At 40.2% G+C, this 16,122-nt stretch overlaps 1 protein-coding gene across 1 annotated transcript in view; it reads right to left on the bottom strand.

Moving 5' to 3' along the window:
- Positions 1-8,657, bottom strand: part of otofa (otoferlin a) — a gene marked incomplete at both ends in the record, with an annotated part of 65,481 nt that extends 56,824 nt beyond the window's left edge. Inside the window, 2 exons of the mRNA XM_079180494.1 lie at positions 2,438-2,496; positions 8,579-8,657. Of these exons, the coding sequence (XP_079036620.1) occupies positions 2,438-2,496; positions 8,579-8,657 (138 nt within the window). The remainder of the gene's footprint in view (positions 1-2,437; positions 2,497-8,578) is intronic.
- Positions 8,658-16,122: the final 7,465 nt, after the last annotated feature.

Here is a 16,122-nt window from a genome sequence, read left to right as displayed (position 1 = left end):
CAGCGTTCTGCCTGTGAGCCCATCAAAGGAAAAATGTTTTTCTCTGTAAAAGCAGGCAGCTTAAAGAGGAAAAAAAAAACTCCTCTGGGAATGTACTATATGTGTTTGAGGCCCTCTTTCTTTTATTTTTCTGATTTAATATCCCCTACCTCTGTTCTGTCTCTTTTGCTTTCACTCTGAAAGGATGTCCTCCAGCACTTCTGCCTTGATCCTCCAACCCTCATCTCTTATAGGACTCTTTGCATTTAAATCCTTCATACCGCTGGTCTCTCAGTGTGACAGGACCCTGCAGGAATCCTATGGGGAATATTTCCCAGAATACCACAGCAGCTACATGAGATGTACCAACCCCGAACCAGTTGGGCTGCAGTGACATTCTTCAGGTTCTGAGAGGCATCCTCAGGTCAGTGTTCATATCTATTTAACTTACTGTTCAAGCTAAAAGAAATAGAAGTTCTGGATGAAGAGCTACTTAGGGGACCAGCTCTATTTCTCTACAGCATTGAAGTGTCTAGTTTAATTAAAACAGAGCAAGTGTTTAATGTCATGCATGAATGGAGACCACTACCTCTGCCTTGCCTCTCAGAACCTGAAGAATGTCAGTGCACAGGAAATGGTCATTAGAAGACATTTGGTAGGACATTGTCCATTTACAAGTGAGAATAAGTTAGATTTTCAGTAGGAACATTAAGGTGATTATACGTAATCCTTGGCTGGCTCATTGTTTAGCACTGTCCCCTGACAGCGTGAACGCTCGTGTGCAGTTCTTATTGTATGTTTCTCCCTGTGTCTATATATGTGCAGTCAAGTATCCTGGTTAGTACATCCGCATTGGAGAATTCAGCACCTTGCTTTTTACATGCAATGCCAATTTCAAGTGCCAACGCAGGAAGAAGGGTGCCCTGTATGTAGCAAACCAGAAGTAAAGAGAGTGGAAGTTAAGGAAGTGGATGGGCGTGTAGCATGTCAAGCTTTAGTTTCCTCCCACAGTCCAAAGACAAGAAGTTTAGGTTAGCTGGTAACTTCAAATTGCTATTAGATGTAAATTGCTCTAAGATGTGAATGTTCATCTGTCCAGGATCTACCCTGCTTCTAACGCAATGCATGCTGGGATAGGGTCGATCAAAATTGATCAATGGATGGAACCTATCCTCCACAAAGATGTAGAAAGATTAACATCGATAGTTAGATTTCACATCATCTGATCACTTCATCTGATGTTCTTTATTCGTAATGTTATGTACTTTTGCATTAATGTTATTTTCCAAAGAAGCAATTTTCAATTATTAAATACCAAGAACTGAAACCTGGTGGAAATTTGATTTTGCAAAACCTATTCAAATTAACTGTTTAGTCAATAGCAATCAAATTATGAAATGCCTCCTTTGTAGCAGTTACAGCATTTGAGTCCTGACCGTGTAGGCATAAATGTGAAATGTTCCTGTTCTCATTAATGTCTAATGATGTCTAACTAGGTTTTAGCTGCATTAATGTCATCACTTAAATCTAATAACTGTTTTAAGAAATACCCCAATGGAAACAGGATTAGTTCCTCAAGCATATGGTCTCTTTTGAAAGTTAAGAAACTGAGGAATATGAATCCATTGTAAATAAACCTCTTTCCTTTGCCATTACAAGATACTCTTCCCAAATGAAGACTAGTTCAATTATTTTTTTAAGCATAAATGCAATCACCAGAAGTAAAAAGCTCAAATTAGGCTATAAATGAACTACACCTCGGTCGCGTGACACCACGTCACCACTACTAAGCTTCAGGCGGACTGGTTTTCAGCGTAATGACGTTCAGTAGACTCATTTAGCCACTTCTTAGTTACCGCCCTTTTAACAGGTAAACACTGCAAAATTCACGAGAGGGGTATTTACTGACGTATGTTATGTTGTAGAGCAAAACTTTAAAATCTCTTAAGCTTGTGTTAATCACAGACTTTATTTCAGATATCTAACAAATAACCCCATTCAAAAAACCTATCGACTCCTAGACGAGGGAACCAGCTGTGCAAAAATACTGACTCATTTTCAGGTTTTAGGACTCATTCCTTTACATAGTTTGAAAAACATAAAGTTGGTTTACAGATTCAGACAGCTGAAGACTCCATGATTTCAAAACAGTATAACATGAATACCTTCTATAAATAGACCATCCTTCACCGCAGCATTTTGTAACTACAACACAGCGGTAGACTCGGTACCGGGTCCATCGGGCTCAAGGAGATAAAAGTAAAAATAGACTCCATTACCGATATGTCTCCTACTTATTGACTTAAAAGGTTCATTAAGAAAACCTGCAGTCAGTGAAATCAGCATATTGTTATCTGCAGTGAAGATTGGAAGGTTGGGGATAATTTCCATTAAGTTGAGGGCTAATTGCTTATCAGTCATTATCAAGGTGTATGAAAGGAGAAATGAAGACACTGACCTCATTAAAGTGGGCCACCTCCTCACAGTTCTCTGCCACACGGCTGTAGAAGGACAGACCTGGAAAGTGAGGGGGAATGTAAAGGTTAAAAACAGATAAATGGTTCATTCATAGCATTGCATTTGTTGTCATTTCAGTTTGAGACAGCACACACATCATGGGCAATGTATGCAAAATCTATCTATCTTGGTATTTTCTTTTTATCTGCTTGCATAATGAGACTGTGTCAGGTAGGTTGTCAGTCACAGTGTAATAAATAAATGAATACAAAGTTTTGGCCGGAAACAGTTTGAACATTTTGAAGAAAATTGTGCTTTGCGTGAGTATTTCCATTTTGTGCTACTTTGCTTCTACTACATTTAGTACTTCTGATTTTTTTTTCTTTACTTCTCTGTATGTATGATAATCACTTGTCTTCTATGTTTTATAGGGTCATGTTTACAATAGAAATAAAATATAAAAATGAACCAAAATAATAAAAGTAAGACTTTAAATGCAGGATTATTACTTGTAATAGAGTATTTTAACACTGTCGTTTTGGTACTTCTATTAAAGATAAGGATCAATTTGGTGAGAGATATTTATCAACATCCCTGTCAAAAATTGGTTTGCATAAAAGACAAGTGAAAAGACAAATGAATGCCTTAAGTATCTGATAAACACTCAAATGAGACTGTGTGGAGCCACAGGAGACAGAAAAGAAAAGCAGGCAATTGAATGGCTACATTATGACTCATTATGCGACAGAATAAAAACAAACGGAGGGAAAAAGACTTCAGCTGAACAGAAATAACATAGAAGTGAGATTATTGCCAATCATAAATACTTTCCACAAGATTTAATTATGGTGAAAAAAAGAATGTTCTTGGTGCAGTGTGTATTTAAGGTTATACACAAGGCAGAGAGCCATTCACTCATGCGTGCTGCAGCCCGTTTTCACCTGGTTGCTTTGTGATGCTCATGAATGGTGCCGGACTGCTCGCATTCTGCTTTGTTGCGGTAGTTTGCTTTGTGTATCAGAGGCTTTGTGTGGGTGTTTGTTTGGGTGCATGTGGACAGCTGATTTGTACAGATCACACATTCATACATATCTACATATAGTCACACACGCACAGGAACCTACAAAGCTGATTACAGCCTGTTACGCCTGTTTGGCTGGAATTGTAATTTTGAATAGAAATAAAAAAATGATTCTTTCTGGCTCCTACGATGCGTTATTGTCGTTTGTGCTGATTGATTCTTTTCACTCATTCACAGAGCAAACAACCTCTGAGTTTAGTTGGAGAAGAAAAGACACGCGGACATGCAAAAGCAAAACTTAAAGTATATTATGCTTAGAGTCCATTTCGACTCGAATTCATAACCACATAATCTCTCTTTTCCATCACACCCCACGCTCTACATCCTTACAAAACCCCTTTCCTATGAAATATCTTTGAGAAAATAAACACCACTCATATATGTGAGAGAGGGAAAGAGACAATATTCCTCCTACATTATTCAAAACAGAAGCATCACTGTTAGAACTGTGTTTTAATCTAACCGAGACGTGGGTTTAGAAAAGTAGAGGCTTATGTAAGGTGCTCCACACCAAACTAAAAAACTAAATTCTGCTAATCAGGGTGCCGTTTGGCCTTGGTGGAAACAGTGAGAAATAGAAACAGAAGGGCACTGAAAGAACCGACCTGTTGTGGAAGAAAGAAAGGAAATGGAGTGTACACTTTGATTATCGAGCAGACAGATGGGGATGAAAAGATTAAAAGAGAAGGATGCAAAACACTGTGAAAGATGGATATAGGGTAAACAGAACAAACACATTGTAACCATACTATACCATACATACCATACAGCAACCATACTAAATAAGTATCACAACTCAAACTTAAGACAAGGTAAATATCTGCTCCAGCAAAGGACATAAAGAAAAGAGTTTCAGTGTGCTATGGAGAAGAAAGGGAATTTAATGATGTGTGTAAGATACCGCAGATACCACAAAGCTTTGTTTCAGCCCAGAAAATATTAAAGATTTAGAGTTAAAAGGATGACAAACAAAAAGAAAGTGTTGGGATGAAAGAAGCAAGCTGTAGTGGAATATCATAAGAGTGGAAATGAAGCTTTAATTTCTAAGATAACGCTGATGTGTGTGTGCGTGTGTGTGTGTGTGATCCTGCAGGCTACTGTGCAGAGAATCAGCCAATAAGCAACACGAGCTGGAGTGTCATTCTTTGATAAATCCAAGAGCTACAGATAACAGCAAGGATCCATCAAAGACTTGCCACAAAATCAATTAAGTTTTCATGCCTCCCCTTTGAAGCAGACTTCATAGCCCATGGTAAGAGATAATAATGAACCATTTTGAGCCTGACCGGACGGGGAACTCTACAGTCTTTTTTATTGCTATCTTTGTATTACACATTGAATGGTATCGATTTACTGAGTTATGTCTTTTATTTTCTGCCTTACATAACATCGCTCCACCAGCCTTTCAAGGGGTCATATATGGTTTGATAAGTTCAGCGGGGGCTGGGAATTCCTGCCAGACCTCTTCCTCTCCAGACAGGAAGTTGTTTGAGGTGAAAGCACTCAGGAAGCGCGACTGACAGGCTAACAGTCTGAAAACACTCAAAAACCCACTACAATTCAAGAGACTGGGGACGCAAGACTGATACAAATACTGTAAGTAGAAGAAGAACTGACATGCAATGTGAATCAGCATTGGGATCGGAGCATTATATATAGATTATTATGTCTTCAATGAATGAAAGTCTTTGAGGGAAGAAGAAAGAGATACAGTGACTTGAAGATACATTCTCCTAGTGTGTAGCAAAATACTGAGCAATTACTCAATAAAAAAGATGAACCAGTATTTGTTTTAATGAAATCATTAAATGGTGGGCAGCGTGGTGATTCAGTGTGCAATGGGTTTGATCCCAGCTCTTATCTGTTGTTGCACTGCTCTCACTCATCCATCTTTCCTGTGATTCTCTGCACTCTCTTATCTAGTCACCCACAATATTCTAAATGAATAACACACACTTAACATCTGACCACTCAGATGAAGTGATTCATTCCTTTCCTTTTCTAATTAAATCTCAACCCTCCACCAAAAAGTTTTTACCTACAATTTGCTAAATAAAGAAGCGCTTTCATGATGCCTTAAAATATGATGTAACATAGATATCACAGTCGGGCCAACATGGAACATAGAGCCCCTACTTTGCGGATGTGGAAAGAAGATATTATTTGACCGGACAAAGGACAATGCCTGAAGATAACAATGTGACAGAGCAATTCAATGATATATATTTATGAGGCCCTACAGGACCTTGTGGCAGAGCAGAGGAGAGGAGCCACAGCTATAGGAATACAGCACAGAGACGTAAACGTGCGTATATGAGATGCAATAATGGGATTACACTTTTACGAGTCTCATCTATGTTTCATAGTCAGATTAAGTGTTTTCATATAATTTAATAACAGGATGTGATTAGAAACAGAAGGGCCAACTTCTCAATGAATAGAAGTTCACCATGCTGTCACATCAAATATCAGAGACAAAAGAAATATGACAATGTGAAAGGGGTGGCTCGTAGTGATTAACCTGCTGACAATTATTACCTCAATCTGCGAAAAAAAGCTGAAGCTGTTTCCAGAATCCCAAAACATCTTACAAAATATTCTATCAGCTGAATTATAAAAAAAGATTTTTAATCCGTTTCCAAAATTGAGACTGTTTCCCAATCAAAACAAAGGCGGAAGCCAGTCGGTGTAACAGGTGAAACAGACTGGTAATTTGGGAAACGAATATATATTTTTAATCAGAAAGGATCTTTTTTCATCCAGTTTGTATGAAGAGTTTTTGTTGACTCTTAAAACACTGTCTGTGGTAACAATGGTAAATGTGTTATACTATAGCTTCTGGGTTCTTCAAATATCGCCTGTTTCAACTTCCGGAGAAACCGAACTGATGAACCGGATGTAATTCAGCATGGTTATTAAGCTAATACACAACTAGCAACTAGCTAGCTAACGTTATCTGGTGAACATGGCAGCTAAAGACCCGGATATATAAGAGTTGCTTCAAATGAGTGTTGTGACTTACATTTACTGCGTGGCCAGAATACACGACACCAAATGAGTGACAGTGTTGCTGGATTATTGTTGGATGTGTAAATAAACTGTTGATTGCTAACACGTGATATGTCACTCTCGTGTTCATAACTTGTTTCTGCAGCCCCCAACTAGCCAAAATCAGCAGGTACGGCGAATCTGTGACCCGCATCAGATTATCTGACCCTATATGGGAATATCAACTATTTTGTTCTATGGTTTTACGATTTTATCACAATTTGTGTCACATTATGTTTCGATAGCTGTTGCCAAACAACATTGACTGAATACTTAGCTAGATGGGGTCATACAGTTTGATCTAATATCTTTTTGAAGGATGAAAAAGACCAAAGTGCAAACGAGTATAGGCACTAAGGTCCGCACTATCACGGCTATTAAAAGCTGTGTTTCTCTCCATAACTAATAGGCTATGTGGATTTATAGGGGCCACATTTTTTTCTGGTTAACGACTATCAAAATGTGTAGCCCTGTCCGGTTTAACTAAACAGGCATGCAGCCTATTGTGCATCTACTCGGTATTTACACCTTTAATGATAACCACTGTTTGCAAAGGAGATTACTGCTTTTTCTTGACAGGCCTAAGTGGAAATCAATGAAAGTCACATGTGTGTTATTGGCAGAATTTTAGCATTGACTGAATAAGATACAATAGGGCAGACAATGGGGTAAAGAAAAGCCACACAAACACACATCGTTGCTTTGGCTAACAATTTAGAAAACAGATGAGATGCAGCTGCTGTGCTGACAGTTTGCCCTACGGGGGAAGAGCTGCGCGACCTAATCCTTGACTTGGATGACACGGTTCATTTAATATCAAGACCCTGGTGAATTTTCTGTAGCACAACACTGAAAGCCATCTTCTATGCAGCCACACAGCCATGCACACACACACGCACACACATAGCAGTGGAGAGAGGAAGATGGGGTGGTGGTCTTGTAACACCCCACACAAAACTGATGCTCTCAGCAGGAGTCTGATCAGAGATCAGGTGGGATTGAACACTTGTCATCTGTCAGATAGTGGACTGATCCATCCAAGGTGCTGAAACACACACCTCTCTCTCTTCCTGACTCTGTTTCTCTCTCACAGGCAAAGAAACCTTTGATGAATGATGAATAAATCCACTGAACTCCCTCCAAATTCCCCTCCTATCCTACAGTGATCCCTCTCTCCTCTGAACAGTATAGGAGAGGCAGAACAGATCAGGTGTTGACCCCGCAGGAGTTAGAAAACGCCAAAGGACAAGTGGATTGGAAATTATCCGAAGGTATGAAGAAAAGACCTCCAACATCTTCAGTAATCAATGCCACCAACATAGTTAATTGTTATCTACAGTGCTGGCTTCTCGCCCTTATTGGTTTAGGTGTAAAATTACCTATACACATGAATCCCTGTAATAACACGATATTCCCAGGGATGTACAGACAGTTACACATTGCTTTTGCTTTTTGTGGCTATAATGAATAATTTATATTTTAATAATTCATAAGAGAAGTCCATGTCCTGACAGTTAGGAAAAAACTGGATATAATAGCTGTGATGAAATGAATTACCATTAACAGGAGTGTAAATATCGTATGTCAAATGCAGTTTATTTCTATAGTACTTTTAAGCATTTAGGATCTAAATATGAGAGGGGAGTACACCACATTATTATATAACAAGTGCCAAATAATGAAATAAACGTAGGGGTTGGATTTGGGGGATATCCTTTCAAATCGCATAATGAGTTAGTTTTTCGGATTGCTGTAGCCTACTCTCTTTCTTTCCTAATTTTAAGATCAGTCCAGTTTCCATCTTTGGAAGCGCATGAATGGCACAGATGAATCAGAGCGCAGCGCGGCTCCGATGACCACCTATCCAGAAGGGGTTTCCCCAACTTTTCAGGCAACCGGGACCGCTGATTATCCCCCATCACATCGTCAAACAAAAATAAAAAATCTGGCCACACCACACAGGCTGTATCAATTCCACAACATACAGGCTACAACTCAGAAACGTTGTCCTACCTCTGAATGTAACTTTGGCGATCCTGTCACCTTTCCCCCGAAGGTGAGCTGCCGTCTTCAGGTGAACCATGAGAGCCATCATTAGTCCACACTGGTCATAGGAGTAATTTTACCCCACACGGGAAAAAAAACAACTTGATCCGGTTTGGTGCAATCTGTGTTATAACGATCTTTAGGTGATCCTCTCCTTGCGCCTGGACACATTAATCGTTTTCCACACGGGCAGCATGTAGAATATTGTGTTTTTTTTAAACAAACAGAAGCAAAAATAGCGAATTAATGATATGCTCCTGTTAACATTTCCTCTCGCTCCGTGCTCTGGGTCTGTCGCGCATCTCCGCGCTGCCACTTGGTTTTACTCTGCTCGTCGTGCAGAAAGGGTGGGGGTGTGCTTAAGCTTCAGCGTGGGCATGAATGGTGGATGCTCTAATTGTAAAAGGTCCAGCTCTGAGATTTGAGGAAAATCCACTGCTTCCTTTTTTTCTGGGAGTAAAAGTCTTCTCTAGTCATTATACCAGATTTAATATCTTCTCTGCAGACTAGTTAGAAAAGACTCTTGAATTGATTTAGATATTTATAACAATAGACTATTCCAGCAAGACCCAGAGTGTAATTTCCATCGTCTTACAGAAAATGTATTCAAAGGTTTTATGTGGTACTAAATAGCTTGGATAGTAATGGCATTCTGCTTCTCATAAATAATGACATGTCTCATTTAATATTGCTGTAAAGACTTCTTTTAAAATGATCATTAGCTTTCATAAACTTCCTGTTTTGTAGGATACAATGTTATTCTTTAGGACCGTTGTAAAATACAGTTGCCAGGCAACATCTTTCCCCCCTTTTTATGGATAAATTAAGGGCAGGGTCACATGAGCTTGGCCAGTTGGTCCTTGTCTGATGCTGGGCCATGTTGCCATGTTGTATACCTGCTGGCTGTAATTCATGTATCTGTTACAAAGACCAGCAGGTAGGCAGCTGTGCCAAGAGTTTTCAAAACGGAGTCCAGGTACCCGGTGGGTCCTGAGAGGGTTCCCCAGGTAGAAAATGGCCACTGGTTCACCAGATGCTACAACTTAAAAGACATTTGAAATACCAACGCCCTCCCAGAGCACTGTGGCATTTGTATTTTCCATGTGTGGTAGTACTTAACATGAACACCTGCCCTTTTTAAAATTTGCAACATGTTTAGTGTGAGAAAAAACAGTATGCAAATCCTCGAGTAATACAGAATTTCACCTCACAGCATATGGCAAGTATAAAATGCTAAACTGTGCAGGGGCTTTATTTAGAATTGCCACTATTAGGAGTATATAGTTGCACTAGTGGCAGCAGAAGCCCTTCTGACAGAAATGTGATTTCCCAGCAGACGAAGGGACAAAACCAGGCTATCAACACCGCTTGTTGGTCCTGACAAGATATGGAACTGTCAGATATAAATCAAATTATCTGCTCACACAAAACTGCATATACCGTGTCTGTAGTCTATCACTTTGGCATGTTTATTCCACAAGTGTGTCATTGGGGTTTCCATTATTTTGCACCTCCTCTTTGACATAAATGGGGTGGACAAAATAACAGAAAATAACAGTTCAGTATAACACAATACAGCTCAACAGCACCACAAACATTCGTTTGAGCTAGGTGGATACCGAGTGCTCATCTAAAGAACGTTAAGATGCAGTTTTCCCCCAAAGCTCGGTGCTACTGAACCTCTATTTTTAGTTACTGTCTAATTAGATGTTTTTTTCTTTCTCTCAACTCTTCTAGGAAACAAGGGAAACATACAAAACAATTGTGGAATGGGAAGGGGATTCAGCAATTAATCATCTCTGTATATGAGATACTCCAAAGGAGTAAGATAAGATCAAATATACTTTGCTGTCTCCAAGGGGGAAACTTTGCTTGGGCAATAGTGCTGCAATCAGCTTAAAACAATATATAGCCAACAATGCATTACTGTTATAGTAGAACCAACACATGTGACAGACATGTAGGAGAATGGTTAGACTAACTGCCTAATGTAACACTTTTGGTATACACAAATGACAAAAGAGCTGATAGAACTGGAACACAACACTCTATTCATATAACTCAGCTAGACATGCAGTCCAACTTAATACAGTATATCAGCAGAGATGAACCATTTCATCACAAGCATCATGTCAACTCACTTGGGGGAATTAGGACTTGACATAAATAACCTCAGGCATGCATATAACAAGATTGGACACCTTGTACTTTGTATACTGTGCCGACTGAAGCCTGAGGAGCCCCCCCCCCCCCCCCCCCCCCCCCCCTCTGTGTGTGTGTGTGTGTGTGTGTGTGTGTGTGTGTGTGTGTGTGTGTGTGTGTGTGTGTGTGTGTGTGAATGAATGAATGACAGTGTCTGTGCGCATTTAGCAGGTTTGCTATAGGAGGGAGTGAAAGAGACAATTATCTACTTCGATACAATTTTTTTTTCAGTTTAAAAATGTATTCCATTTTGTGCTGACTCATGCACTATTGCAAGCTGCTGCAGTAGTGTGTGTTTGTGTCAGAGAGAGAGAGAGAGAGAGAGAGAGAGAGAGAGAGAGAGAGAGAGAGAGAGAGAGAGAGAGAAAGAGAGAGAGAGAGAGAGAGAGAGAGAGAGAGGGAGAGAGAGAGAGGGTTGCTTCAAGAGACTCAATCAGCACCTTTAGTAATTAGTTTATGATGTTGTTGTTTAGAGGGCAGAGACAACATAAAAAAGACGAAGTACAGTTAATTTACTGGCCCCTGGGGGCCCTAGAGATGCGAACTGACACTTGTATTGATTTTGTGGCAATTCTGGCCCCTTTTCTCTGTAACAAATACAAAGCAGCCTGAAGAGATTGAGTAGTCTCCAGTAGTTTTTACAGAGCAGCTAGTGGTGAAAACCTGCTGCTATAATTAAGCCCCGATTTCCTGTCTGACCTCCACAGAATCTGGCTTTAGAGGCAATGGATAAGTGACCGTTGACTTCTTTTCCCCAGTGTAGATAAAGGCTCTAACCAACAGAGGGAGATGTTGGTCTGGATTAAAGCCACCAACAGACAAGCGATCAGAGTTGTCTTTTGTCACTTGATGTTGCGTGATGAGCCCATACACTAACTTTGATAGATAGATCATCAACAATAAAAAGACGATTACTTAGCATATTCATGCAAATGATGTCAGTATGAATTCCTGATAGATTAACCCCTGGGCTATGAGACACTGTGAAAAAATAATACATTAAATAATTGCCCTTCTGTAAATTTGCTGCTGGTCGTTTGCAGTTATAAAAGAAAACGTCAAGAGGTTTTACAGCAAAGTCCAGGGAATGTATTGTAAACATTAAGAGCTCTGACATGCAGAAGGTGCTACAATGGTGTCCAGTGAGGCGGAACACTCTTGACTTTAGTGTGATAGTAAATTAGAATGCATAATTATCACCACCGTACAGCTGTAAATCGGGCACATCACAGATGTTTATCTTTAACAGAAGCAAAACATCATGTGCATTATCTATGCCACATTGTTCTTCCTTCCATCTGAGCACAAACAAGTAATACACAAGTTGACTATCCTTTACAATTACTGTTCAGTCATTTTAACCGAGGACATTTGAGATGAAACTTCAACTCTGCTGCTGCTGAATATCACTAATTCTAATCACAATCTTACCTTCATTGCACACCGGCTGTACCAAAGCCAATATTTAAAAAAAACGTGTCTTGTTGCTCCATCTGGTGGTTGAGTGACTTATTTGGAATGTAATTGTGCACACACACAGATTCGATAATGTGATGAAGTCTTGGCCCACAGTCCTGTTCTAACACCTGGTGAAGCGATGATGTCATGGAAATGTTTGATCCTGCAGTGGTTCGGGTCTGCAAGAATGAGGCTGGAACAGGACAGGTGCAACTGGACTGCTTGCATAAAGGTTTTTATATAAGCATCAATACTGCACCTACCTTTAAAAAATCCTGTAGTTTAAAAAAAAGAAAAACACACATTCCTAAACATTATCAGGAAAAGGTGGTTTGAGCTGAGAAATGAAAAGAGCACTATAGTGGAGATATAATGTTCATAATCCTCAGATCTGAATAACTCTGGCACTAATTAGTGGTTTTGGAATATAACCAGTGGTGCTCCCTGAAGAGGGAGACATTTTATTAAAAAGTGTCTTTGATTGCATGAAGATCTGAAAAGAATTGTTACGGAATAAAACATTGTATTTGCATTAAATAAAATCATGAGAACATGTGTCTTCATTCACGCTGTTTCTCTTATACTTTTTTTGAAAAGCTTTTTGCTGAAATAGAACAGCCGAGAGTTCACGGTGAGAAGCTGCCGCCGCATCGGATGAGGGGAGGGGAGGGAGCGCTGGAGTGTCCCAGCCCTCTGCATCCAGCTGGTGCGTCGCTCCGCAGCAGTAGCGCGCCACTCTCAATATGGCTTTAGCCGCAAGCAGGACGCTTTTGGCGCTAATCGTTACGTTTTGCGCACCAGGATGCGGATGGGCAGGTAACAGATTTGTATACTTAAAAAACAAAATAACAAGTGCATGTTTTGCACTGATATGTTATTCAGTTTGATCACTGCTGAGGCAATGTTGCTTTCTCCTTGTGTGGTTAAATGTTCAAATTTGATTGATCTTACAGCTGACGTTTGCCATTGACCAGTTTTAGCTGCAATCTGCGAGTTTTAGTGCATTAAGTTAAAATGTAATGACTTTTTTCAAACTCAGAATAATGCTGTTATTTAAGTGCGCGCGTGCACATCCATTTCTGTGTGCGTGGGGCATAAACCTTTTCCCAGTTGCTGCAAATGCAATTAAAAACAACGAAATAGTTTGAGTGTTTCCATTTAGAATGCATTGACCTATTTTATTTAGAGTTTTTGATTTATCATTTACAGTTGTGAAAGAGTTAGTTTGAGTGAGCAACTTTAGCAAATGAGGACTTTGACAGTTTTTTCACTGTTGTTTCTTAATGGGGGGAAAATATGATGCTGGCAGCTGGCCTCTTAGCAGCAGTCATGGAACAAGTCCTTACCTCATACTGTAGGCACGTGCTGGAGGAGCTGTGATCAACAATTAGAAAATCATGATAAATATCAGGCTGCATCATTTTGCTTTCTGCTGAGGGGTATCATGCCAAATGTGTGGCTGATAAATAACCTGCCTGTAAAATTCATTTTCATGGGAGAGTAGAAGTGTGGATGCTTAAGTTTTCTTTCTGTCACAGGTCCTCTGGACAGAGTTGCATATTAATCAGCAGCTATTAGAAAGGAGCGTGACATTTTCCTGATAACAAAATGATTCAAAGTTATTTTACCCGCAAAAAAAAAAAGCACAGAGACCGCAGCACACATGTTTTAAAGTTTCTTAAGTACTGTTTGTAAAATCAATTTTCAGGAGAAGTCACCCACATCCTCCAGACAGTCAAAACAGTCAAAAGTGCCATACGGCCTGATCAGTTTTAGAGGGCAGAGAGCCAACCGAGTTTAAAAGCCACGTTTCAGCCAGCCTTTCATTTTTTTTCTCCCTCTTTTCTTCAACATACTCAGTCCACATATATTGTCAGTTGATCTGTACGTTTTCTATATGTCTCCTTCTCAACTCTAAGTACTTGGTGCATGACCCTTTCTCTAAATATAGGCATGCTGCTTTTTGTTGTGGTCTTTCCCTCTGCGTCGTTTTCTTTTCCATCTTTTAGGAAGCATTTTCAGAGCGGTCATGCACTTTTTCCGCAACACCCTGCTTCTCATTCCTTCACTTACATACACCTGGGAGCTACTCTATACAAACACCGTTCACTGCTGCGGGCCACTGAGCAGTTTTGCTGTTAAATGTCTTCCTCTCGGGTGTTTTGACAGTAGTCAAGGGAGAGGAGAGTGTTACTCATTAACTTTCTCCACTTACATGTCAGCAGCTTGTCAGTCTAAAATTCTTTACAAAAGTGGATGCAATTGGGTACTTGGGGATATCTGGACACCTAGGCGGCAACAGTGCAAATAGAGAGAAAAGAAACATAGTTTATTTGGCGAATAAATAATGTCACTTCTTCCATGCAGCCACAGTCCATCAACGTCTGAGTGTAGAGAGTAATTGGGACTGAGAGTGAAGGGAAAAGAGGGAATCATGTCTTTGCAGGCCAGTGGAATTTAATTTTTCTGCTTCACTTAACATGCTGGAATTCTGCAGGAGCTCCCGGTGTCAGATCTTACAGAAAACATTTAGGATCAGGAACTTCATAACTTTGCGTTGGGAAAATATGACGCAGATCAAATAGTCCTCATATTTTCCACAATACTGTCTGATCACCTGACATGGCCTGACCCAGTACCCCCCACCCACCTGCAACTTGGCTGCCTGTCAAACCTGCCAGTGATGGCGTGTCTCGTGTCATGATGTCATCTCTAGTGCGGTTCCAGTTGTTTAAACAAGTACCACCTGGGCCATGAGCACACCTGTCACGGCACACTAGATGTCAGCATACCAAGAGTTTTTAAGGACGATATAGCTTAAACCAACAGTGTAAGATGTCAGTCCTCATCAGAGACGGAACATTTGAAACGTTTGGACAAAAGCTTGAACCAACAGACTTGTTGGTTCAAGCTTTTGACCACCAACACTGAAACGCAAGGTATGTTTTTAGACTGTTGTTGTTCTGGTCGGCTTCTGTTGGTAAATGTCACATGTCATGTCGTCTTTGTATGCATGTAACCCTCCCAAGTTAAACAATTACTCACTTCAGGTTGTTGCTTCAAATACAATATGTTCTCAGTCACATTTCCTTTTTAAAAAAGGCTTAACTCCCAATATCAAAATCAGAGTATCTAGTTTGACGGGGGGGGGGGGGGGGGGGGGGGGGGGGGGGGGGGCTTGGTGTCTCGAGCTTACCAGAGGCTGCAGAGTTCTTTATAGCACCTCTGTCAGCCTCCCTCTGACCTCTGACCTTCAGTAAACTCTTCCCAGTGATCAATATAGTCATAAAGCCGACACACCAGACTGAGACCATGACCATAGGCACACTGGCACATCAATCACTAGACCGTCAACCTAGATACTGTCACATCCACTCAAGATAATCTACAGAATAGGCTTTTTATAAAGAATGTTTGTTGTATTTCCAGTGAAAACTGTTGACAGTGAAGTCAGTGAATTGTCCAGAGTAATATTTTTTCGGGAAAAGACACTTTGCTTCTGAATGTTTTCAAGACGTGAGCACCACAATATAAATAAATACATAATTTGGGTGAACCAGCCACTTATAATACAATATAAGACTTTTGTTGATCCCTGGTGACTTCGGTGTTGTTTCTCAGAACTTACAGAATGGACCGTCTTAGCTTGACATCCACACATACCTCCTTCAACACACACACAGCTTCACTGCCGATCCTGATGGTAGTTTGTGAAAGAAGACACTTATTAGGAGTTAATGTTAAAACACATTACGGTTGAGCCGGGGGTCAGAGTCTGTGTGCGAGGTGAGAGGGTTCTCTTGTAAAAGTGGAGCACATTGCAGGTGCACGCGCACAAGTATTTTGTGGAG

The sequence above is a fragment of the Pholis gunnellus genome (assembly GCF_910591455.1).
Source record: "Pholis gunnellus genome assembly, chromosome: 19".
NCBI lineage: Eukaryota > Metazoa > Chordata > Actinopteri > Perciformes > Pholidae > Pholis > Pholis gunnellus.
Note: the sequence above shows the minus strand (reverse complement) of the source record. Positions and strands in the feature narration are given on the sequence as shown.